The sequence below is a fragment of the Pezoporus occidentalis genome, unplaced genomic scaffold (assembly GCF_034315485.1).
Source record: "Pezoporus occidentalis ecotype Australia unplaced genomic scaffold, CSIRO_AGI_Poc_V1 ctg17, whole genome shotgun sequence".
Taxonomy (NCBI): domain Eukaryota; kingdom Metazoa; phylum Chordata; class Aves; order Psittaciformes; family Psittacidae; genus Pezoporus; species Pezoporus occidentalis.
This window is the reverse complement of record NW_026913531.1, coordinates 2,942,338-2,967,823: the sequence shown is the minus strand read 5'-3', so window position 1 is coordinate 2,967,823 and position 25,486 is coordinate 2,942,338. Positions and strand designations below refer to the sequence as shown.

General features: G+C 39.0%; 1 protein-coding gene across 2 annotated transcripts in view; it reads right to left on the bottom strand.

Annotated features, from left to right (window-relative positions):
- Nucleotides 1–25,486, bottom strand: part of TRHDE (thyrotropin releasing hormone degrading enzyme) — a 702,876-nt gene that overhangs the window by 582,698 nt on the left and 94,692 nt on the right. For both annotated transcript variants that reach the window (XR_009963855.1, XM_062613752.1), the window contains exon 6: nt 16,443–16,580. Coding sequence is in view for 1 of the 2 variants with exons in the window: in XM_062613752.1 (XP_062469736.1) it covers nt 16,443–16,580 (138 nt within the window). In the remaining variant the exon portion in view is untranslated. The remainder of the gene's footprint in view (nt 1–16,442; nt 16,581–25,486) is intronic.

The following is a 25,486-nucleotide window of genomic DNA, read 5'->3' as shown; positions in this document are numbered from 1 at the left end:
TCTTTACACAATAGCATCTATTTTAGGAAGATTCAAGAACAGGAAAATTTTTCACAGCACTACATAACTTGTCACAACTAATATCTACTCACAGTGAAAATGTTCCCATTTTTACTAATTTGAATTTGTCTGGCTTCAGCTTTCAAAACAGAATTTTATGCCTTTCCCTCCTCCCTTAAAGTTCAGAGCAGTTTTGAAATTTAACCACTGTTCAATTTTTAGACCATTTTACACATGTTCCACTCCTTTTTTGTACAGTGATTATTTCTGAAGTACTGAAGGGATTACGTGTAATAACCAACATTTGAAATAATGACATAAGCCAAAAAGATTCATAAATTACTAGTAAATTGTAAGAAAACACCACAAGTTCTTAACATAGGCAGTAGCAAGTAATACAGAGTTAGCAAAGAAACTGAAGCAACAATAAAAGAAATAAACCAGAAAAAAGTCATTGATTGAGGAAATATCTGTGGTTGCTTATAAGAAGTGAACAGTAAATAAACCAAAAGATTGCGTTTGCATTATTAACATTATATTATGTTTTTATGGTGGTACATAAGGTATGGCGGTACCAGGAGACCAATCATGCCTGGAACTCACAGCAGCATAGAAAATAATCACTACCAAAGTACATTATTACCTGAACAGACAAGACCATAGGTAAGAAAGCATTATTACTGTGCTTTTACTGGAGGAAGTAAAGTACTGAGATGCTTAAATAGATAAACAGGAGATAATCCTGTCTAAGAAGATAAACGGATTATTAAAACATCAATTAAATGGATAAATTCTATTTATCCTCCAAGTAACTTGGGCAGGACAACCCAAAACATCTGTAGCAGAACAAAAAATATATAAAATATAAAAGGGATCAGCTTAAATCCTTAACAACAAAAAATTTTTCCACTCATCACACAACCCTTTTCCTGCTCACTTTTTAGTATTCCAGGGTCCCCTTGTTTTTTTCTCACAGTTTAGATTTCACATAGTAGCAATGGACATATATTTGTATAGGCACCTTAACTCTACTGATTTCTTTGAGAAGTAAGCAGGATATACCTTCATACGATCTTGCCCATAGAGTCTTTTTCTATCCAGAGACCAAGAACATTAGATACATGTAAAAAAACTCCTCATATATATATATGCACATATATATATTCCTCTCACTGGTGACATTTAACCACTCATTGGGTGGAACTATGGCTCGCCTTTACACAGCAACCAAATAAAAAAGCAAGCAAAGACTGAATAGGGGATCCAAGGCACAAACTGGACAAATCTTTCAGGATTGATCCCTTTTCACAGCTGCTTTAGAAGTACTTTCTACCAATTAATGACCTTCAGGAAACTCAGAAGTCCCACTTACAGCTTGCAGAACAATATGCTTGTCCCAGTTCTGCCATCTTCTCCACACCTTCTTGATTTATTTGAGGAAGGGATTCTAAAGATAAAGGGGAAACCAGAAAGAAGAAAAAACTGCTGGGGGGAGAAGGGAGGAGAAACAGGAGCAAATGCAGCCCTTGGTGTGGAGGGAGAAGAGATGAGAGGAAAAAAAGGAAGAAACCACTCATTTCACCTTTCTTGAACTTTGAAAGCAGGAAAAACAGTAAGAAGAGGAAAAACAATCAATACACTCCCAGCTCTGGGAAGGAATGGGAAAGGCAGCAAACACTGGGCATTCTGATTGGAGATAAAGGGAAATAGGTTTGCAAGCAGCAAGATAAAATGCAAGAGGTATGCACAGTAACTGGCAAAAGGAGAGCGGCTTACTACAAAAGAAAGTACCAAATGGAATTTTCTTTAACAGGAAAAATAAAAAGATTTACATATGAACCCCCAAAAATATTACTACTGTGTAGAACACAGTACTGTGATATAGCCACACAGAAGGGGATACATCTGACTTAATGCAGTTATCTGTAGCATCTGTGGCTACAATTACTTCAGTTGCTTAGACTTCCTTTACAGTCAATGGCCAGCACCAGTCACTTCTGAGAGCACTGAATCTCATCTTAAAGTAGACCTCGAAATAGATCAGGAGAACCGTAGCCTAAAATCACCCATCTCTTGTAATTCATTCTAAAAGCAGCCTTGGGTGACTAGCTTATACGTACATATCTGGACTGCAGACATCTAAAGTGAGGTGAGAAGAATTCAATGCATTGCCCAAAAAGGACAGACAAAGATTGATTCTCAACTCTGCTACAGAAGTTCTGTACTAGTAAGTAGTTCCCAAGAATTTCTGAATCGTGGAGTCAGAAAACTGGTTTGACACCATTCTTTTTATATGTCAACATACATCATAGCTTGGTTTACTCTACATGTCACATGCCAAGCAAACAGCAAAGCAAAGTACTTGAAATAATGAACTGATAAAGCAATTGCAGTGAAGGAGACAATATAAAAATCAGTAAGCCAGCATAGAGAATTATACAGAAACTAGGAGGCAAGGAGCCGTGTATAAAAAGATAGAAATGAGCTGGGAACTCTTTCAGCATTAATTTTTTAAGGACCAAAAATTATGTCGGGATTCTAAAAATTGTTCTTGAGAGAAAAATGTCACCAACACAAAACAGAAACCATAAACTACAAATGACTCTTGCAAAGGTGAAATAATCTAGTGCCCTGTAAATGCACTGGATTCAGGGACAGAAAAGAGACCATAAAAGATTGACCTATCATAACTCTTCTGTCCTCCTTCACACTTAAAACTTGTCATTTTTTCCTAGAACATGAAATTCTTTTTCCTTTTTATTTCTGTGTTTGTGGGTTTTGTTGATTTTAGCTGTAGGATTGAAATTCATCTGACTGAGCAGATGCCTTCATTGCATCTATCTGGTGCTTACTCAGTTGTATACAGCTGAGCCAGCTGCCTAGACTCCTTTTAAAGGCACTGGAGAGAGAAGTGAGCATTTCAGCTCATCCTGATTCATCTCATCCAAAGACATGCATCTAAAACAGAACACATGAATTTCAGCCTAAAAGTGCCTATCTTCACTGATGATGCAGGAAGGTTAAAGGACCAGTCAATTGCACCAGTCAATACAGTGAATATCCCAAGTGAGGTGACATGAATCCCCATGAAGATATTTTATCCTGCAACTTACAGAGCAACCTTAGAAAATGGGAAAACACAAACAGTGCAAAAACACCTCCCTGAGTTTGAAGAGTCTGAGACAGCATTGTGCAGACTCCCCTATCCATTTATACCATGTAACGCCAAATACTAGTAATAATAATATACACAAACCTCAATATATCTCCACCGAATGTCTACCTTCCCATCCTTGCTTATCAATGAAAGCTGTTTATTTTGATTTAGTTCATAATGATCACTTCTGTGACATAAAATATAAAATCAGGAAGTACCCTGATAGGAAAAACACCACCATGCTATTTAAGGTGTAAATGAGGAGTGAGGTGCTTAGGAGAGGAGCATTGGACAATCAGCAAAAAATATGTAAGTGAATTTCTAAAAGAAATATAATAATTTAGAAGGTCCATTTTCCACAAAACCTCCACCCATCCATTTTTCTGCCTCCTCTCTCATTTAAAAACAAAACAATAAAAAAAATAAAAAACACCCCCACCAACACTGGATACAGGTGATTTATTAACATTCTTTTATTGTGCAGCAGTTAGAGCAGTCAAAATCAGGCTTCATTAATATGTAATAGTACTGTTTGGTTTTCAAATACAATAGGACACAGATAGGAGGCCTAGAGTTATTTTTCTGCATGCTGGTATCCCTGCTATTTAAGATTATGGTTCCTTTCTCTTTAGCTAAAGGAAATGTGAGTTACTTAATCCTTTACTTCAATTACACTATATTTCATTCACATTATAATTACAGCTATTATTATCAATAATAACTTCTTATAATCACCTTCATCTTCATTGATTAAAACAAGGCTCAGACCACAACAGGCACTCACAAAGTTACCATTCTTTCACAAAGAGCTCCCGATTTAAAATGAGAATCAATATACAAAAGTTGATGGCTACTAATATATACCTGATACATACCAGTATTCTTTTTGTTTAATGTATCAGTCACATTGCCCACACATTAAACATTCCCTCCTTAAACTATTTACCCTGAGCTACAGGCAAGGTGCCTTGTCAAAGACTTTTTTTAAATCCTGTGTGTACTGACTCCCTGCAAGAACTCCAGCTGGTTAGTGAGTCAGAATCTCCCTTTGCAGCATGCACGTCCAGGCAAGACCAACATATTTATCCATGTGCTCAGTTATGTTACTCTTTATTTGCCATAGAGATTCCCACCTTGATGGAGAAGGACGTCAAACTCATCAGCCTATAGCTCCCAGGCCTTTCTGCACATTACCCCAGCAATTGTCAGGCACAGTAGTCATTTGTGAGGAAGGTCTACATCCCACTGCCAGAAGTTCTGCAGCTCTATACACGGTCACCTTCAAAAGGTGCAGGTGGATGCCACTCAGATCTGCAGACTTCCTAACTACTAATTTAGCTCTTTTAGTTGGTGTTTTCCATATACTTATCTCCAACTGATCATTCCTGCAAGCTATCTGCTACAAAGAATAACATGAGCAAGGTAAACAACCCATTCTTCAACAGGAAAGTCTGATACAAATAATTCATTGCACTTCTCTGACATATCCTTAAGAATATCAGTCTCCCTTTTACACTTTGGCAATGACATGGCCCCTTACTTATGATCAAGTAAGCCAGAGCCATACTTGCCATATACACACACCCAAGTCAGGCACGAACTACCGTAGCAGAAACATTTACGATCACACAAAAACTGCCAAATTTTGGCTAATATGTTTTGAGTAATGGTTGAAATGTATCTTTTCTTCTTGAAACATGCTGAAGAAAGATTTTTTTTTAAACTGCAAGTGTAATAAAAGCAGCATACAGGTTGGGTTTTTTCTTAAAAATACTGGAACATAATTTTACAGTACTCTGTCAAATAAAAACCTAAGGGTATCAACAATCAAATGGGATCTTAAGTAATTTAGTATAATTTCATTTTGGCCCAAAGTTTCTGAATTAATACATTATTCTTTATTTCTCAAAATCTTAGATAATTCTGTGATTTTAAGTTCATTTCAAATATTAGAAGAGCATATTACCAAGCACTCATACAAAGAATGCACATTTACGCATTATGCCACTAGCCAAAAAATAATATCCAAGTCACGTTTTCCAACACAATCATTCTTTGTTGGTACTAAGCAACCACAGCTGGATGCCCCATGAAATTTAGCTTATTGGGAAAAACACAGCATGAATTAAAATGAAAGAACAATGTACATCAAATATGTAGAAAAAATGTGACATTTAAAAAAGAACTCTTACATAAAATTCTAAAACTAAAATGAAATCTGTTGAATGCTGGAGAAATGTAATATAAAAAATGTTTTGACTAAGTCACATCTGCAGAATTTGCTCAAATGTAGATACAGAATAGTCTATAGATACGTAAATGAATTATCTAAAAACTTGGTCAACTGAGATGCTGTGTTACACTACACAGTACACGAGTAGCGCACTGAATTAAGTGTACTGTTACCCTCCACACGTTAAAGAAGAGGAACAAGAAATGGAGGAAATCTGGCTGTAATGTCTGTTGAGCGACTGGAATGACGTTAAGCAAAACGAAGGACATCCTTCAGTTCTCTTGCAAGAATAACTGAAAAATGGACACTTTCAAATCCAGGGGTTGCATTTAAACTGTGCTTCCTTAAGCAAACTTATTGACCATACACTTGTTTTTTTCCTAAAAAGAAGTCCAACCATTCCTCAAGTTCCCACGCAGAAGATCATGCTGAGATGTATTTTACCTTCCCACCTTTGTCATCTGAACTGTCTTTCCTGATATGCAGCCTTATTCTGATAATTGCGGAACAAGAGTGCCCTGTTCATACCATCAGTTATAACAGTACTGTGGCAGGCTCCTGAGAAACCTCTGCTAAAGTCCTTCTATTGAGTTGTAAGAGCAGAGATAACTGCAAAGACTTCTCTGGAATTCTTCCACTGCCTCTATGCAGAATATTTCATCTCTGGGAACTGCAGAAGTACTCACTGAGAAATTATTTTCAGGGAATTAATTAGACTGTATCATGAGTCACCAGCACTATATCCCCCTCTCATTTTCAGAAATTGAGCACCATAATATACCAGCTTAGCTATTTCCTGTATTCTCCAATGGCACCTCCAAACACTACAAGAAAAATGAAGCTTAATTCATGTGAATTTGATGAGTGTGAATGTTTCCTTATTTGATTAGGTTAACAGAACTCATTTGTTTAAATGAGTAAACATGTGCCTATGATTTCTTCCCTGTGGCATAAATGTAAAATGTTCAGATGAATTCCTAGAGGCTTTCCCTTTGGAAAACCCACATAAAAGCTGTAAGAAGAAGTAAGGAAGGAGATAGGTATATGCAGACTATGCAGCACAGTAGTACAAAATGTGACAATATGTGACTTACCCTTAAGCACGCAAGCAACCAAACTTAAATACTAGAGCTTATACACATAAAATCAACTATGTACTTGGCTGAATTTGGATCTCAGTGGTTTCCCTGAACTTGATAATAAATTGTTAAAAACTAAGGGACTGCATTCATTAAAATGAGCTCAAAGTAAGTATTCCTACTTGATTTTAACAGTACAGACTATTAAAAAAAAATAAACATCAGTCTTTTAATTCGTCTTCCTTACTTTCTAAGTAATACAGAATTTCCAGTTGATATTTGCTTATCGAGCAGTGCACACTCACAGGTTAACCCATTGCTAATACTCAGCAATAAAACTGGGATATATTTTAATAAACAAATTAAACTTACACTATTTTTAAAACTTTACTTACAGTGTAGAGGAGCTAGTATTTTTAAAATCAGCATCTATGCCTATAAACCTGTAATGTACTGTGCTAAATCATCAAAGATGTGTAAAGGCACCTTATGTTGTTCTTATAGATTGTAAGGCCATTTATCTGATGGCAAAACACCACTGAAAAAGCAAGGAGAGATTTTCACTGGGAAATCATAATCATTTTCTATTCTGACAAACACAGCTGTTCTAGGACGGGATAATACCAAAATGGTCAGATGGTAAAATGAGCTTTGGCAAATTATTTGTCTTAGCCAGAAATTCTGTTGTAAATTTTAGGACTATGACACAAAGAATAAAATCTGGGGGTAAATGACCATAACTAATCATGTTCTTCAGGTGGATATTGTCATATTATTTTCCTTGAATAATAAAACGTTATCAGTTGCCTAGACGAAATGCTATTAGAACACCATTAACAACAGGAGTATTATTTAGCCTCAACACAAAAATCTTTTTTACATGTTTTGACAGCACTAACAAGGACAAAAGTATGTAATACTTTTTCCATAACTCTTTGTATGAGGAAATCTTCAAAGATGGACATACACAAGAACTTGATGACATTATTTACACAGAGAGGCCATCATCAAGTACTGAATCATAGAATCATACAAGGGTTGGAAAGGACCAACAGGGGTTGGAAAGGACCTTAAGATCATCTAGTTCCAACCCCCCTGACATGGGCAAGGACACCTCACACTAGACCATGCCTCCCAAGGCTCTGTCCAACCTGGCCTTGAACACTGCCAGGGTTGGAGCATTCAGCATTTCTTTTGGCAACCTGTTCCAGTGTCTCACTACCCTCACAGTTATAAATTAGTACATCCTAAAATCCATTATATTAAGAATCTCTTCTAAGAATAAAACTGGCTCCACAAATCTGTGTTTTCCATTAGGAGCGATGGACAAAGATCTTCCCTTTTATGATGAGAACTTACAGAAGTGTTTACACAGTCACAGTTACTTCACCATTTTACCAACCAGCTCCACATGCAATCCAAAAGCAAATTAAGTAAAATAGAACTCAGAATTTGTGAAGATTCTCCACTGATGACTACCTTGGTGATCAGTATGACTGATAGCTACCTGTTAATCCAGCCACTGTGCTCTCTAAAGATATGGTATAGCACTAGGGGCTTTTTTAACTAGAATATTATGCCATAATAAATCAAAGATTTTAAAAGCCTATGTCTCAACACAATTTATCTTTACCAACCACATATTCAATCTCATTAAAGAATGAAGTCAGGTCTGTTTGACCAACTTTGTTTCCACAAAAGCTTAATATTAATATTACTTTTTTTTTTGGTTCACTAAATACAACATAAGAATCTCAATCCATTTTCCCAAGTCTGATTTGCAGGTAACTATAATTAAAAATGCCATTCTACTTTCTCTCTTTTATTTCCTCTTTTCAGCTTCAGAAATTATCCACTGCTTAAACATACCTTTATAAAACAACAACACAACAGGATGCAGAGGTTATTCCAGAGAGTTCCCTCTTGAATAGTAGTCCTGCAGGATCATATTTTGATACAAATATTGATCATGTTTTTATGTCAATTTTTTTCTTTTTACTCGATTTCATTATCTCCAGTTTATTTTCTACTTCTAATTCTTGCAACTTGTTCCAACTTACTTCTTTAACATGTAAAATTCTTGTTCTTGTTTTACTGATTTGAACTGGGCTGTGTGCCAGCAAATGCCTTGCCTTCACTTGGGCATTGTTTGGTTTTGGACTCCTTCAGGGAAAAAAAACAGCCTGTAAAGGCTTACAAAGGTACTTTCTGCTTTGCCCTTTGCTAAAAAATATCATTAAAAAGTAAAACCAGAGAAGCAGAAAGGTGAGTGCACTTCAGGAACTCTGGTGCTGGTATTCCTGTGTACATCCACCTTTATCAAAACTTTATTTTAAGTCATGGAAACACCTAAGACACAGATGCACTGTTCTATTCTTGCTGCTCCCTGTTGGGGAAAGAAGCATGCAAAATGATGGCAGAGGAGAGTGTCTTCAGTCACCTTTGCAACTTCTGCTTTGGTTTTGCTAGAGTCCTTGGGACCTCCCATTTGCCACTGCCTTTCAACAGGGAACAGGCAGAAGACAGTCCTGTACTGCAACAGGTTGCACCTTCCCAGTTACTCTACCCTCACTGCGCAATCTAGTCTAACAAGCTTTTCCTTAAAATAAAATTAACATTTGTACTCCATTTTTATTATTTCCAACCAAACCCACATACAGTTCTTCACACTGTGGGGAATGCTCCTGAGGTACATTAGGTGTGTAGCTCTTTATATATTACACATAATGGTTTCTATGTTTCTTCTTCAGAAAATACTATCTTGAGTCAGGATGGTGCTTCAGATGCCTTAAGATTTTTTGCTAAGGAAAATTCAAATGAAAAAAGAGCCTTATAAAATGTGGAAGCAAGGACAGGCGGCCTGGGAAGAATAGAGGGATGTTGTCCGGGAAGCTAGGGACCAGGTTAGGAAAGCTAAGGCCCAGTTAGAATTAAACTTGGCTAGGGATGTTAAGGATAACAGGAAGGGATTCTACAGGTACATAGCAAATAAAAAACAGACTAGGGAGAATGTAGGCCCCCTCAGGAAGCTCTCAGGAGAACTGGCTACACAGGATTTGGAGAAGGCTGAGGTTCTGAATGACTTCTTTGCCTCAGTCTTCACTGGCAAAGGCTCTGACCACACCACCCAAGTGTTGGAAGGCAGATGCAGGGACTGTGAGAATGAAGACCTTGCGCCCACTGTAGGAGAGGATCTGGTTCGAGACCATCTTAAGAACCTGAACCTGCACAAGTCCATGGGACCTGATGAGATCCATCCACGGGTCCTGAAGGAGCTGGTGAATGAAGTTGCTAAGCCGCTGTCCATCATATTTGAGAAATCATGGCAGTCAGGTGACGTTCCTGACAACTGGAAAAAGGGAAATATAACCCCCATTTTCAAGAAGGGGAAAATGGATGACCCGGGGAATTACAGACCAGTCAGTCTCACCTCTGTGCCTGGCAAAATCTTGGAGCAGATTCTCCTGGAAGGCACGCTAAGGCACACGAAAAACAAGGTGCTTGGTGGCAGCCAGCATGGCTTCACTAAGGGGAAATCCTGCCGGACCAATTTGGTGGCCTTCTATGGTGGGGCTACAGAACTGATGGACAGGGGTAGAGCAGTTGATGGCATCTACCTGGACTTGTGTAAAGCGTTCGACACTGTCCCACATGACATCCTTGTCTCTAAATTGGAGAGATCATTTTGATGGATGGACCACTCGGTGGATAAAGAACTGGCTGGATGGCCACTCACAAAGAACTGTGGTCAATGGCTAAACTTCGAGCTGGAGACCAGTAACAAATGATGTTCCTCAGGGATCGGTGTTGGGACCGGTCTTGTTTAACATCTTCATCGCTGACATGGACAGTGGGATTGAGTGCGCCCTCAGCAAGTTTGCCGATGACACCAAGCTGTGTGGTTCGGTTGATACGCTGGAGGGAAGGAATGCCATCCAGAGGGACCTTGACATGCTTGTGAGGTGGGCTGATGCCAACCTCATGAAGTTTAACCATGGCAAGTGCAAGGTCCTGCACCTGGGTAGGAGCAATCCCAGGCACAGCTACAGGTTGGGCAGAGAAGAGATTCAGAGCAGCCCTGTGGAGAAGGACTTGGGGTTGGTTGATGAGAAAATGAACATGAGCTGGCTTCAGTGTGCGCTTGAACCCCAGAAAGCCAACCGTATCCTGGGCTGCATCAAAAGGAGCTTGACCAGCAGGTCGAAGGAGGTGATCCTGTCCCTCTACTCTGCTCTCGTGAGACCTCACCTGGAGTATTGTGCGCAGTTCTGGTGTCCTCAACATAAAAAGGACATGGAACTGTTGGAACAAGTCCAGAGGAGGGCCACGAGGATGATCAGGGGACTGGAGCACCTCCCGTATGAAGACAGGCTGAGGAAGTTGGGGCTGTTCAGCCTGGAGAAGAGAAGGCTGCGTGGAGACCTCATAGCAGCCTTCCAGTATCTGAAGGGGGCCTATAGGGATGCTGGGGAGGGACTCTTCATTAGGACTATAGTGATGGGACAAGGGGTAACGGGTTCAAACTTAAACAGGGAAAGTTTAGATTGGATATAAGGAGGAAATTCTTTTCTGTTAGGGTGGTGAGGCACTGGAATGGGTTGCCCAGGGAAGTTGTGAATGCTCCATCCCTGGCAGTGTTCAAGGCCAGGTTGGATGAAGCCTTGGGTGATACGGTTTAGTGTGAGGTGTCCCTGCCCATGTCAGGGGGGTTGGAACTTGATGATCTCTAAGGTCCTTTCCAACCCTAACTACTCTATGATTCTATGATTCTATATGCTACACATAATGGTTTCTATGTTTCTTCTTCAGAAAATACTATCTTGAATCAGGATGGTACTTCAGATGCCTTAAGATTTTAAATATCTTGAAGCACCTGCCTAATTTTACATAATAGCACCCACTGGAAAGAGTGGGAAAGCCTGCATACTTTCCCATACAAGTCAGGAACTCTTGGGGCTGCTCTGAACTTGTACCTAAAGGTTTCACTAACTCTGACTTTCAACATCTTTCATATTGGAAGCAGTAGTGACTTATGATCTTTTTATCTAAATAAAAAGCAATTATTTTTACTACAAGATACTTCCCCTGTTACAATGCATCACAAACAAATGGCTCCTGAAAGCACCTTCTGCAATCTGGGCACTGACTTGCTGCACTTGCAAGTCATGGAACAGAAACCAGCATCGCAAAATGCTCACCCAGGATTTGATGGCATTCACGGGCAACATCACAGCTAAATTAGTCAGGGAAAACAGAGCTCTCCCTTTACACTGTGGTACGGGTGTTGATTGTAAAGCTACCTGCATTGTATTGTAAGACTTTTAAGTAGCTGGATACCATCTTATGTTATTGATTTAGTTAACTGAATAATTAAAAATAAAACCTATTTTACTACGGTTTACTATTTACAGGTATTTATCTAGAATTTCTTTCATTATTAATGAGCTGCTCTCACTTTTCCTATGGTCACTTCATAGAAGCACACTGTGACAAATTAATTGCACTCACAAACTGAGTGGCTTTCACTCTGATACTAATCTTGGTTTTACTGGGAAGAATACATGCCTTGGGGTTTTTGTTTTATTCTGTTATTACAGTGCCAATATCCTTCCCAATGTGTGAAGAACAGAAGTAAAAAGAACCAGGTTCTTAGAGAGACTTTCCAGTGAGTGCAGTTATCCTTCCTGTTCTTCCATAGTCTTGCAGAACATATTATGCTGTAAATTTTCAGAGAATTACACTCAAAAGGGTAAGCAAGCCACTGCTTTCAATTTCTTGTGTTCTCCTTTGCCAGAACTGTTACTGCAACATACAGGGAAGCTGAGCATTTCCTTTGTGCAAATTTTTAGTTGAACAGATTTCCTAACACAGAACATTGCCTTTGAGGGGACGCAGGAAGCATGGTCTCTCATTATTGTTATTAGAAATATATTTTCCTTCCATCACTTAACACAGAAAGCAGGGAAAAGCATTTTCAAAGAAGTGGCATATAGTTAAGAAGGAAAAAGAAATTGCACATACATGTTTAGGAAATAATGAATTGCCTGCATTAAAAAGCCAGGGCCAGTAACTGATCTCACTACTGAGGTTAATTTTGCTTCAGGGAAGAAAAGAAGGGATATTCTAAACTATTCCAGTCATCCTCTTCCTTGTTTTGATTATTGTTTGTCACTTGCCAAGACATATTCTACTGGGGGTACTTTTATAGTTACACTCCATCATGCTGGTCTTGCTTGCTGTGATTGCTGCCAGAATCTTCAACCAGCATGCTTCAAAGCATGCAGCAGGCTGCCTGAAATGACTTCAGATATTATCTGGCTCTCTACAGTGTCCTTGGTGCCCTTTCATCCCTTCTCTTACCTGGCTGTGACTGCTCATCTAGGGCCATGACTCCTTTAGTTCTGTCTGGGATCTCTCTCTCTCTCATGCTGTTCTGGATCTGGCTGCCCCCTTTGAGATGCAGCTGTCTTGTTTCTCCATTTTATTAATGCCAGTTGTTCCTCACTGATTGTTCCTTCTCAAGTTATTCTTGCTGTACTCTCTCCTCCTCTGTCGATGCAGCTCTTGAGGACTATGACTCCTGCTGTCAGTTATTTCTGGTGTGGAAAGGCTGTCATGCTTTTTGCTTTAACAATTCTCAGATCCACTCTTGTATTCAGCTGGCTATATTTCCTACTGCACTTGGGATATAACCACTTTTCCCATCATCATGGGAGGACACTCTCTCACTTTCAGCTGCAATAGGAAGACCTACCCCCTCTGATGTAAATTGAGAGACTTGAATCCTCTACCACTACTGTTTATTAACAAACTATCACAACTTCTTATTTTTCTCTATATATTTGTGACCCTAGTGAAGGATGACACATTCCTATCTAAAGAATGTCTACCTAGTATGATGCTTTTGAAAGAGGCAAACATTACCCTCAACAGCTTACATGGAAAAACTGTGTGCTGCTGGCTGTAGTATCTGTTTCACTCTGCTTGTGGGACTACCTGAATGCCATTCTTCAGAGGCTTATGTCAAGAGATTTCTCAACATGTGCAACCACCGAGGACAAGAAAGTGGAAATGAAAAATATATTCAGCTCCAAGATATTTAAATAGCATAGTTTCAATGATCATCTCTGAAGTGTATAGAAAAAGGCATATCTTGAAAATGACAGCTGAGTGCCTAGCAGAGATGGGCACTTTAATGGTGTCTAATTGATTTATGCCACAGTGATGACAGTAAAGACAATGAAATGACAATGACATTCTATGACTGTCATTTCACTGAATAAAAATTAGATGGGAGAAAGTTTCATGATTTCAATATCGTGTAGAGAACCGTGAAGAGAGAAAAGAGATCACAACGACAATCCAAGGTCCCAGGGAGCACAGGATGGACATATAAAAAAAGAAAAAGAAAAGAAAAGAGAATGAAATAAAACCTTACCAAAATGTAGGGAAAAGATACTGCACATAGTCCTAGACTGTTCAAAAACAAGCTGTTTTTTTAAGACAGTGGAAAAGTCATCAATGATGGTCCTGATCCAAAGTTTATACTAAAGTCAACAGAAAAATATCCTGAGAACTTAATACTTGACAGCAATTTACAAAATCAGTCAGTAAACAAAAAGCCATCCCAGAAACACTGGCAACAACATCCCTCTAGCAGGGCTCATTGTGTAAGGAGGACTTTGAGGCACATGCCTGACCAGGTAAAAGCCTTCAGTATAATTTTACAGTTTGGATTTTATTGAAATACCATTTAAAACAGTATTTATACTTGCAGCCACTGGAGAACTAGGATAGGCAAATGTTCTAGCTATCTAACAAATAAGCTTATTTCCCTAGCTGATTTTAAGTGCATGCCATGCATGCATGCCTACAAGGCTACATAGGAATGAAACAATGTAAGATCTACAATGTGTTAAATCTGCTCTAATCTATGCTCAGTAGACAACAGTGTCAGGTGTCTGGAGGAAGATACAAAAACAGTGAAAAGAGCAGTTATGAAGTCAGTTGGGAAAGTTTCTTCCTATTAGACACTGCTTGTATCTAAAACAGAAGGATGAATGGTTACAGAAAATAGCAGACAGGCAAATTATCAGACAGGAAGTCTCCATGGGTGAAAGACTGGGTCTTTTAATCTCCTCACCTATGAAGGTGTGTTTAGTAAATTCTTCCATTGCCATTCCTCAAGGTGGAATCTCCTATCTAGACTCAAAATTTACAGAATCAGGCCCTGCTATGAGCACATTCAAGTGTCACCTAGGCTTCGGGAGAGTTGGCTATCAGAGAAGCTGAATGGAGATCCTGCCATATCCATTGGCCACAGCCACTGTTACAATGAAAAAGGAACCTTTAAATGGAAGGATACAGGGTTAAGATTGTACTTTAATCTGCACCAAAAACAGAGATCCTAATACCCTGCATAAAAAAGCTATCACTAATACTATAGCTAATACTATAGCTAAAATAGCTAGTGCCCTATTTGTCATTTCAATGTAAATGAAAATTCCTTATGTTTGAAAAGTATTCATAATTTAAAAAATGTAAAGTATCAGTTTACTGTGTGATATTACTATTATCATATTAGTAAAAACATAATTAGCTTTAAATATTGAGATACTGATGTGAGATAAGCCTATAAACATACTAAGCTGAACTGAGGTTCAGCTACCACCAGCAAACATATGACCGAAACATTTAAACAATGAGAATACTTCAGTATGCTAAAAGCTGCCGGCTATTACAGCTTAATTGACCAAGATTAATGTTTACAAAGCCAGCTAAGGGATTTTTGAAAATGTTACTTGGGCTTTTGAGCAATTCCAGCATTTTAAAATATTTCCCTAAGTATTCTGTGTTTGCATATTACATCCTACACCTATTACATGGACACACACACACACTCTCATTTGCCCATCCTTAAAGGCAAATGAGATCCTTTCATGGAAAAGCATCAAGTTCAAGTTATTGCTGACTGGGAATAACTGATGATTATAAGAGAGGATACACATCTTTTTTTAGCCCAGAATGAGCATTGGATAAACTGGAGGCTCAGTAGGCAAGTCAGTGTTGTGCTGCTGCTGTCTTGTTACATATGTGTATGTCAGTATGATGTTAGGCAGCTAATAGTGCAGAAGAAAAGATTATCAAATGCAAAGGTGATAGTCAAAAGACTCCTGTAACTGAATCATCAGCAGAGATGTCCAGTGCAGCCTTCACAGCAGAAGGTTGCAGAGAGCAGCTTCTGCATCACACTCCAAACGTTGGTCACGATATTAAGGCATAGTATTACATATAGCATGTAGCAGAGAACAACCATGTGTTAAGAGTGAAATCACCAGCTTTTGGGCCATATACTAACAACCCAAAGACATAAAAATGGAGAAGGTGAAAGTGTGCAGCCCTCTCACTCCTACCCAGAAGCTGTTCAGTCCCAAAGTTGGCCAAAAGGCCTTCTGTTCATTGAAGCACAATTTGAAACTGCCTGAGTTTAATACCTTAAATTCCTTTACCACACCAGAAGGCAGTTCCTCCACTCTCACTGCTCCACAATGACTTCAGACTTTTCACTGACTGACAGAAGAATTCTCATGCATAGAAAAAACAGAAAAAACTTTACATTTAACTTCAGCACTGGATCCTTTTCCTAGAGAGTTTCAAAAGGACAAAGACTACACATCGTTCTGATTTTTAAAGCATCTAACACAATTCAGACACCACTACAAAACGAATAGTAATAAAAAACCCCAAATCTATTATTTATAACATTCAGTAGCACTGGATATGTTGAATTTAATTGGAAAAAATCACTGTTGTATATTACAAATAGATTCCACACAAATTAAAGTTTCCCAACTAGTAGCCACTGTAGTGTATGGGGTTTTTGAACTGGTATTTGTTCTACAGACAGAACATGATCTTCTAATAACTACTGACATAACTGTACACAGAGAAACATAAGTTTAATTAGCCTTACCTTTTTATAGGCAATCCAGTCAAACACCCTGTCAATATCTGTGGCTTGCTGCACCTCCTGGGATACTGGATGTGAACTGGCCAAACCATCCAGCAACATCACTTCATGTAGGACATCTGTCAGAAATCTCTGTTTTTCCTGAAATACAGCATATGTAGTAGTATCACAGGCCAATACACATTTACAACAATACAGAAATTATGCACAGTTATCAGAGGCAGTTGACTAATGTGACAGTTGGCTAAAATCACACCTAGTTGGAATGTAAATCACCATGACCTCCTACAATCTTGAAGATGGAACAGACTCTGACTTAAAAACTTTTGTTGCAATAAAACTTCACTGAAATCAAATTAAAGACTATTAAATGAACCAAAGCATATCTGTAGGTGCAGACTGCAATTCTGATTATGACTATTAATTCACAGTTATGAAGGGTGGTGAGAGAGGTGAAATTGTGTAGTCTTCAATCACAAAAATACATGGATGCAACAAGTTGTCGAGATGATTGCCTATGAAAACTTGCAGGTATGCAGGTTTGAGGGTATGAAAACTTCTGACAGAAATAGGTAAATACAATTACTACTGCTTCATTTAGTGAAGTTTCAGTCACTTGGCTCTTTGTGCTAAGTTCACACAGCAGGTCAGCATGGGACAGGACAATGAACAGAGCCCGAAACAGTGTTACAGGTGCCTACATTGTCTTTCATAATTCTGGTACAGAAATCCTTTCTCCTCAAGAGCTTGCGTGCTCTAAAAACTTTGTAACTTCCACCTGAAGGAAAACATTATTATCTCTCTTTACAACTGGGACAATAGCTGCATGTAGAAGTTAAATGACATAGTCAAAGTCACAGCTACATCAGAGTCAGGTGCAAACCCAAACAACATCCAACATACTAATTTGTTTCTATACCTTCCATAAACACAGATTGCAGAGGTATGCCAAGACTGCTGCATATTTACTCTGGCAGCAACATTAATTAAATGTGCATGTACAGCCTATGAACTATGCTGCACTCAATTTTACAGTGCAACTAGATGGGACTTCTGCAGCTGAGAAATTACATGCCTTAATACTCCCTCATACTGAATTCATACAGATGTCTCTAATCCAAAATACTGTTTCAGGAAAGAAGAGCTTCATTTACTTGTTTTGGTTGAGTCAGAAATAAATGTGAAGAGTGAATTAAAAATTATGGAAGGTTTCAATGCGGTTTTTTACCCTGAAATGACGTATCTTGAACTGTATCTAAATTACCTGAACCCAAATGTTCCTCAATCATTGTCAACCTCATGCCATAACATAAAGGAACTCTAGAGAATGCTGCATTTTTTTAAAAAGCCACCTTGATGTCCTCAGATAAAATAACCACACAATTACATAATAAATTCTATGTTTAATTTCTTGGGTGTCAAGGTTTTGGTATCAATGTATTAATTTAAATTATATTTATAAGACAGCTGAAAAACTCTTCCAGTGCTGATCCATCTGGAAATAAACCTTTATGTTAAAATTCATCAGAGCACAAGAAATGTACCTTGAGCTGATTGTATATTCAGGCGATTAAAAACACAGGATGCAGAAAAGCCAATTACCCACCACACTCCTAGTGTTCTCAGCTGGCTGCATGAAGTAAGGTTTGTGAAGGGAGAAGTAATGTCTTGTTTGTATTATTGTTCATTTACAGATTTTCTCAGGCATATACAGCTAGCAACTGCCCTTTTTTATGGGGGGAAAAAAGGTGTAGGGAAACAATTATTATGACAGTCCTACTCAGGGTAAAACTGCTCAGGTGTAAAGGACTGTTCATACAGGTGTGAACACACAGAGTTATGGATCTGTGTCCAAATTCAAGTTTGAATATCACAATTCACAAACACTTGTGGGACTGGATTGTTAGTTCGGAATTAATTCATTAAAAGGATCATTTTTAACCACAAATTAATATTTTAAATACAGAACCTGGAATCAAGAAAATCAGCACATATGAAACATAAAGCAAAGACAGAAGAAGAATACAAAAAAAAATAAAAAGGACAGGCTACATTTGGGTTTTCTGTTTGTTTCTTTGGTTATCTCCTGAAAAGGAACATTTTAGATTCATGATTATTCATTCAAGTTACCATAGCTGAAAAGTCTTCCTTAAAATTTATGTCACACCATTACACTGGGATACAACTGGAATAGCTAGTATACCTCCAAACATGTAAACCTGCATTTTAGTGGGAATTAATAGGTCTTTTAATCTATAGAGATACATTTATTGAAATAAAAGGATTAAAAAAAAAAAAACACACCAAAACCAAAAACAACCAAAAACAAACCACCACCACCACCCCACCCCCCCCCCCAAAAAAAAAAAAAACAAACAAAACAGCAAACAAAACATTCCCAGTTTTTTCCTTTAGGATGAACCCCCTGAGAGCAGATTTCAAAAGGAGACTTAAATATAGGTCGGGTTGGACAGGGCCTTGAGCAACCTGGTCTATTGGAAGGTGTCCCTGCCCATGGCAGGGGACTGGAACTGGATGAACTTAAGGTCCTTTCCAACCCTAACTATTCTATGATACACACAAGGACCTGCAGCTTGAAGAGACAACAAGAAACAGAAATGCAGAAAGAAACTAAAACTTATTATGTTGAGAAAATACCACCATAATTATGTTGAAGAAACACTAAGCTATTAAAGTCCTAACAACGCATTAAGGGGGAAAGGCCAACACGTGACCAACTTGCTTATACTGATGGAGGAGGGTCTTTCTAGTCTCTTGTTAGCTTGCTCTACACAGTACAGTGGAATTGATCTAACATGATACTTACAGGACTAAAGAAACATGTAGCACAGAAATTGTAAAAAAAAATCAGTCTTGGGATGCATTTAATGAGGGCACCGAGCTGCCAACAAGGTAGGTGACAGGTTTGCAGCTAGATATGAAACAATGACCATCCTCTGAAGGAGTATGACTGCAAGAAAAAAGCCAAAGACTGATCCACCTGAAAGGAAAAGATAGCTTCAGATGAGTCTGAGGCTTTGCTTGGAAGGACAATGCTGTGCAGTGCTAACATAGGGCCAGGGCTCTGAACAGAAGCTGATGTGACAATAGCAGAAACCTAGCCTGAAATAAGCACAGAAGTGCTTCCACTCAAATGTGTGCCTTTCTCTAAAGGCAGTCAGGAAGCCCCTATGCTCTTTATCTTCCTACTGCCCGCTTGGAGTTCCATCTCTTCATCTCCTCTCCTCAAACTCTCCTTGAACTGTGGATAGGTGAAGTCTGGGGGACCAGACCCACGTTGAGAAGAAAAGACATGCCAGTTATTTCTTATTGCTTTCCCTTTTAGAATCATAGAATAATTAGGGTTGGAAAGAATCTTAAGATCATCTAGTTCAACCCCCTTGCCACGTGCAGGGACACCTCACACTAAACCATGTCACTCAAGGCTCTGTCCAACCTGGCCTTGAACACCACCAGGGATGGAGAATTGACAGCTTCCCTGGGCAACCCATTCCAGTGCCTCACCACCCTTACAGTGAGGCACCCTTCCTCCTTACATCCAATCTAAACTTCCCCTGTTTAAGTTTTAACCCCTTGTCCATGGACTTGTGCATGTTCAGATTTTTAAGATGGTCTCCAACCAGATCCTCTCCTACAGTGGGCGCAAGGTCTTCATTCTCACAGTCCCTGCATCTGCCTTCCAAGACATGGGTGGTTTGGTCAGAGCCTTTGCCAGTGAAGACCAAGGCAAAGAAGTCATTCAGAACCCCAGCCTTCTCCAAATCCTGTGTAGCCAGTTCTCCCGAGAGCTTCCTGAGGGGGCCTACATTCTCCCTAGTCTGATTTTTATTTGCTATGTACCTGTAGAATCCCTTCCTGTTATCCTTAACATCCCTAGCCAAGTTTAATTCTAACTGGGCCTTAGCTTTCCTAACCTGGTCCCTAGCTTCCCAGACAACATCCCTGTACTCTTCCCATGCCACCTGTCCTTTCTTCCACATTTTATAAGCCCCTTTTTTCATTTGAATTTTCCTCAGGAGCTCTTTATCCATCCAAGGAGGTCTCCTGACCCTCCTGCTGCACTTCCTTCTAGTTGGGATGCAACACTCCTGAGCTTGCAGCAGGTGATGCTTGAATATCAACCAACAGTCTTGGGCCCCCCTGCCCTCTAGGGATGTATCCCATGGAACCTTACTAAGCAGGTACCTGAAGAGGCCAAAGTCTGCTCTTTTGAATTCCAGGGCAGTGAGCTTGCTGCACGCTCTTCTCGCTGTCCTGGGGATCTCAAATTCAAGCATCTCATGACCGCTGCAACCAAGGCTGCCCTGGAGCATCACATTTCCAACAAGCCCTTCCCTGTTGGTGAGCACGAGGTCAAGCATGGCACCTCTCCTTGTCGGCTCCTCTATTACTTGCAGAAGGAAGTTGTCTTCCACACAATCGAGGAACCTCCTGGATTGCTTGTGCTGGGCCGTACCGCCCTTCCAACAGATGTCAGGGTGGTTGAAGTCACCCATGAGAACAAGGGCCTGCGAGCGTGAGGCTTTTCCTATCTGTCTATGGAGTGCTTCAGCCACAGGTTCTCCTTGATCAGGCGGTCTGTAACAGATGCCCACAGTAATGTCTCCCATCACTGTTCTCCCTTTAACCTCTGTTGACTGCTCACCTGTCCCCAGAGTTCCATATTCTCCAGACTATCCCTAACATAAAGGGCAACTCTCCCTCTCCATCTGCCAGACCTGTCTTTTCTAGAGACTGTAACCTTCCATCCCAACACTCCAGTCATAGGAGCCATCCCACCATGTTTCTGTGATAATCTTTCTTATTCTTGAGAATGCTTTCAGGTGCAGGGACTGAAATGCTGTTATCAGACAACCATGCCTTTCAAACATTTACATTATCAAAGATCTGTGGTTACTAGATTCAAGTATTTGTCTCTCTATAGGAAAGACTTCTTTTAATCCTTGCAATAAGACCTACTCTATTTGGTACAAGGTTGTCCTGAAAGACTTATCCCTTGTCTGTGCTGTCAGCTCCTTAGACAGCATTTAATCATTGTGAAAATCCAAATTTCACTGCTTCAGGTAAGAGAAGCACAAATACTATGGGTCAGAAAAAGTTCCACTTACAGCAATTTTTCTACATTATGGAAATAACCTAGAGATTTTTAAATGTGATGTATATTGCAAATCATTCCATAGCAAAAAGAAACAGAAGTAAGGAACTGGCTACCCACAAAAAAGCTTTCTGGTTCTGGTTTATTTTCACTTTGTTCTAGGGAGGAAGGTTTATGGAAAGGTGCATTCATCTCCAATAGGATGCCCACTGTTTAACAATTCTACCTCTAAATGTAAAGAAAGGAATCCTGAAATAACATTTTTTGGCAGAAAAGTCTGTACCTTCAGGTGCCATTAAAAATGTATTGTGCATAACAGGATAACAATGACGTAACAGAAAGGGACTGCTGCTGGTGACTCTACAATATCATATTGAGGCACAGTGTAAGAGTTCAAGTTAGCATGACAATAACGTATACACAGTCACATAAACATAATTTCTAAAAATTAATATGAAATACCAGGGAAAAGAATTAAAATGGAGAAAAAAAAATGAAAACATCCAACAGTGGAATAAAAAAGAATAGAACAATGAAAGCCAAAACTGATAATTAGTAGGCAGAAGAGATCAAAGGCCTCAATATTAAAGGCATCATCTTTGTTCTGGGAAAGCTATTCAAACAGCTTACAGACTGAGGAATCTACATGAATAAAGCTTAATATTAGTGTGCGAATGAATCTGCAAATGATTTTTCTGACAAATTTGCCAGAAATATCTTCTCCAAAATATAGAGCTTTACTATCATGAATACAGAGATAAGTGATCTCTCATGCCTGACAAAACAAGCATTTGCAAGATGTAGTACCTGGGTTTATAGGGAAACTGCACTCTAGGGGAAAAAAAACAGGGCCAAATTTTGAAAGCAATCAAAGAACACCAGAATCTACACTACCGGTTCAGTTCTATTACAACATATTTCAGGGTGAAGCTTAACAAACTACAAAGGAATACCATCTATGAGGAAACCTAAAGTTCAATACAATACCTTAAGGGTACAAAAGATCCACTGAGGGACAAAAGCAAGTTCTGTCTACATGCTAATAAAATCTAAGTTGTCACAGCACAGGAAGTCTCCTGAGTACTTGCAAATGAAAGCAGCATTTCTTTCTCTTTCTTCCCAACAGTATTTCTTTTTTTTTTGTAAGTAGCTTGAGCAGCTTACAGATTACCTTTCTTTTTTTCTTTTTTTTTTTCGAATTTATATCTCTGTATGTGTGCTTCATTATGTGTGCAGCTTGTTGAAGGAGGCCTGCACCATAACAGAATCATAGAATATTCTACATTATCAGCTGTATGTCATGGTTCTGTGTCTACCTTCATAAACCTCTTTTCTGTATTTTCAAAGTCCTTGCAAAATTTCTGTTGCTGTGTATGAGAAATTTTCTCACTGATGATTTTTGTTGTTATAAAGCAATGTGGGTGTTCTAGGAATTCATAGCCAAGGAACACCAAAAGCTTTGAGTATCAGGAAAGAGAATTGGATATGTATTTTTTTTTAATAAAGTGCCAAATCAGATATTCCTGACAACTTGCTTAAGAGGCCAAGCAGCTTAGATTTTGAGTTTTTAAGCAATTACACCAGCTACTTCAACTGCTGTTTCTTCTCACCACTCTGCTTTCCAGGTGTACCTTTAATTTGGTTATACACCACTAAGCCAAATGTAGGCCTACAAAACAGGAGGATGCAGTAGAGAAAAGGGAGTGTTAGAAAAGGAAACAACACATACTGACCACCAGCACTTCACAAAAAAAGGCCAGTTTCACTCTCCATGATCATATTTTGTCACTTTGTGTGTAGTTGCCTTTACAGAAATAAAGTCATTAAAAAAACAGATGAACACAGATCCATTGTCTCCTCACGCATTTGTCTCCAAAGCATTTTAAAACATTAGGCAAAGTATGAAGTCTACCCTCTACTTCAAAATCCACAGGGGGACTCTGTAGAGGAAATTCATCTCAATTCAAGTAACAGTAAATAATATTCAAATGAAAGCAGCTTTGAGATGTGGTTAGTATACCGAGTCAACTTCCAGCAACAACTGCCAGAAGTCACCCTCAATGAGAATAATTTTGGGGTGCTCTCACATTTGCTGGATGGGTTTTGCATGCCTAGACTCTGTTTCAGCCTTAAAGTGATGAGTTTCAATGACCTAAGTCCTGAAGGAACCAAAGATACTTTGCAGGCAAACCAAAAATTGCTTGGGCTCCAAGTAACTGCACACTACCATGATTTTAAAATAAACAGTGGCAGCACATTCAGGACAGCTGAAAATGTGAGAAGCAGACACCTTCAGTAAGAATGCCCTCAAATACACAGCTACAGCTTTGCTGTTGAACATCCTATACCAACTACACTTCCTGACGAAGTGTGTGTTCTTGTTTCAGTAGCACTACCCTGCATTGAGTCCTTGCCTTGAGGCTAAACTTGCCATCAAGTTTTCTTCTCTTTTTTACCGAAGACAAAGTGGTTACTAATTTACAATCATTTGAAATTCAGCCAGTTTACTGAAGTTTCTTTCTGAAACAAAAGCTTCATCTAAACCCCAAACTCAGGAGGTTTGAACTCACATGACCCAAAAGCTCTCATCATAGTGTCATATTAACTGTTCTATGAAGATGAGCAGATAATGACATGAAGAATGAAGGGACGCTGACACTCTCCAAACTTGAACTGACTCTCTTGAATAAATGTTTCACCTAAATATTGATATTCTTTTATGTCTGAGCTCTAAGTGTTAAGAGTTTACTTAAAGAATTCCATTATTAAATGGATATTAAAATACATTACCAGAGCATAAAAAAAGAAAGCGTTAAGGAAGACCATGCGGAAATGGAGATTTATTTTCCTAGTTATAAGATAAATGTATTATAAGCATTTCTAAACCGGTGTACTTTAAAAGGACTAGTAATTGGCAACCAGATCTTGCAGCTTACCTTTACATTTTATTTTTTTCCTGCCAAAGTCAATTATACATGAGATTCTAGTCAATTTTACATTGAAAGCTTTCCCCACAGTTGAGTTAAAACAGAAAATCATACAAGGACTGACTTCACTGAGCAGTTACTGGGGCAAAAAACACTCCATGTGGTATTAATTAAAGGCTTACTTTATTCCAGCATGGGGAGCTTTTAACCAAAAAAGAAGAGATGAAAGTAGTTTTAAAAAATGAGAGGCTGAATCTCTCTCAATGCTGAGCCAGCGTGATATTTATGTTGGGTTAGAAGGATCAAGCAGGCTTCAGCTCAGGTCTGAAATGCCAAAATAATAATGAAATAAATCAAAAAAAGCCCAGGTCTTAAGGCTACTTCAAAACTTATAATAATATTCTGTGTTTTCTATGAGTCAAACAATGCCTAAAAAAACTTTACACCTTCAGACAATCACTTTAGGAGGCAATCTGAGTATAAGCACATTAAAGATACATACGTATCTAACAGCTGTACTTTTATTATTACAGTATCACAGTATCACAGTATGCTGGAGATTGGAAGGGACCTCAAAAGATCATCTAGTCCAATCCCCCTGCCAGAGCAGGAACACCTAGATAACGTTACACAGGAATATGTCCAGGCGGGCTTTGAATGTCTCCAGGGAAGGAGACTCCACAACCTCCCTGGGCAGCCTGTTCCAGTGTTCCGTCACCCTCACTGAGAAGAAGTTCCTTCTCAAGTTTAAGTGGAACCTCTTGTGTTCCAGTTTGCACCCGTTAGATGAGTAGAGCCTGGCTCCATCCTCGTGACACTCCCCCTTTATATATTTATAGACACTTATAAGGTCACCCCTCAGTCTCCTCTTCTCTAAACTATAAAGACCCAGCTCCCTCAGTCTTTCCTCATAAGGGAGATGTCCACTCCCTTAATCATCTTGGTTGCCCTTTCTCTCCAGCAGCTTATTCCAGATGGGGTGAGTCAATGAGAAAGATAGGCAA